At 39.5% G+C, this 1632-nt stretch overlaps 1 protein-coding gene across 1 annotated transcript in view; it reads left to right on the top strand.

Annotated features, from left to right (window-relative positions):
- The window catches only part of TRPC4 (transient receptor potential cation channel subfamily C member 4), a 234396-nt gene that overhangs the window by 107240 nt on the left and 125524 nt on the right, over window positions 1-1632 (top strand). The window contains exon 3 of the mRNA XM_004711235.3: window positions 556-1074. Within this exon, the coding sequence (XP_004711292.1) occupies window positions 556-1074 (519 nt within the window). The remainder of the gene's footprint in view (window positions 1-555; window positions 1075-1632) is intronic.

Below are 1632 nucleotides of genomic sequence, written 5' to 3' on the forward strand. Positions count from 1 at the left end.
TTGTTAAACATGAGGCTGGCTCACTTATATGGTGCTGCCATTTTCAGTCAGTAGGTTTGCTGGCGGGCATGCAGATGGTATGACCTCCGTGCAGGAGGTGGGGAGGGAGGCACAGATGAAGGAATTCAGAGACTCATGTTGCAGAGGGAGATCTTGGGTTAAAAACAGTCATTAACTTCTAAGTATATTTCTTCATTTCTTTCCCACATCTCTGGGAAAGAAAGGCAAAGAATTGCTAGGAAATATGTTAGAAGGAACCAATGTACAAAAAAAAAAATGCACAAAAACTTGAATTAAGAGTTTTCATAGCCACCTATTTGAAGATCTAATACAATGCTGTCCTTCAGATGAAAGACAGAAAAACACGCCATTACAGTTTTCCCTTTTCTCTCTGATTTACTTTGTGTTTTAAAAAAGGAAATGGTCCTCTCTCTGCAAAAATCTGGTAAGAGATTTATGACCCTTGTCCGACATTGCTATGGCATGCTGTTTGAAATTCAGAAACTCAAACCCATGAATAAATACTCACAATCTCTGCTTTGTTCTCTCTTCCAGGTGCCTCCCATACTCCTGGATAAGCAGTTCTCTGAATTCACTCCAGACATCACGCCCATTATTCTGGCAGCCCATACCAACAATTACGAGATAATAAAGCTCCTAGTACAGAAAGGTGTGTCGGTGCCCCGGCCCCACGAGGTCCGTTGCAATTGTGTTGAATGTGTGTCCAGCTCCGATGTGGACAGTCTCCGCCACTCCCGCTCCAGACTCAACATCTACAAGGCTTTGGCGAGCCCTTCGCTCATTGCGCTGTCCAGCGAAGACCCTTTCCTGACTGCCTTTCAGCTGAGCTGGGAGCTGCAGGAACTGAGCAAGGTGGAAAACGAATTCAAGTCGGAGTATGAGGAGCTGTCAAGGCAGTGCAAACAATTTGCTAAGGACCTTCTGGATCAGACACGGAGTTCCCGGGAACTGGAAATTATCCTTAATTACCGAGATGACAATAGTCTGATAGAAGAACAAAGTGGGAATGATCTTGCAAGATTAAAATTGGCTATTAAGTACCGTCAAAAAGAGGTGAGTGTTACTAAACTTTCTCACAGTTTTTAGTGTTCATCACAATGCACTAGAATTTAATTATCGTATGAAGTAGGCTGGGACTCGCAAAATTAGCTTGAGATTGAGAGCATTTTCTGTTTAGCTGTAAGTGGATAATACTCAGAGCTTGCCAGATTAATAAGGATGAATCACATTTAAGCAGGGTAATAAGTGGTTTAATAAATTGTGATGAGTTTTAGATTCTCTGTTAAATATACACATTTACCAGAGTAAAATAAAGCAGTACTCTGGTTTCACAATCTCAAGACTGAGGAGTTATCACCCTGCCCCTTGTAACTCTTCACATTTTATTTATTTAATAGACAATGCATATAACATCTGTAGTTCTATACATGTATCTATATGTGTGTATACATATGTGTGGATGTGTGTGTACCTCTATTTTTCTCTTCTCAGATTTGCAGTAAATGAAAAATGAAAAAATGCATACAAAAGTTTTCACTAAATTAAAAGGTATTTTTTAATTAAATGCTTTATTAATGAAGAAAAAAGCGTTTAACAATAAATGCCAATATT

This window comes from Echinops telfairi, unplaced genomic scaffold (genome assembly GCF_000313985.2).
Source record: "Echinops telfairi isolate 266 unplaced genomic scaffold, ASM31398v2 ScPeMD7_11;HRSCAF=52, whole genome shotgun sequence".
Classification (NCBI taxonomy): domain Eukaryota; kingdom Metazoa; phylum Chordata; class Mammalia; order Afrosoricida; family Tenrecidae; genus Echinops; species Echinops telfairi.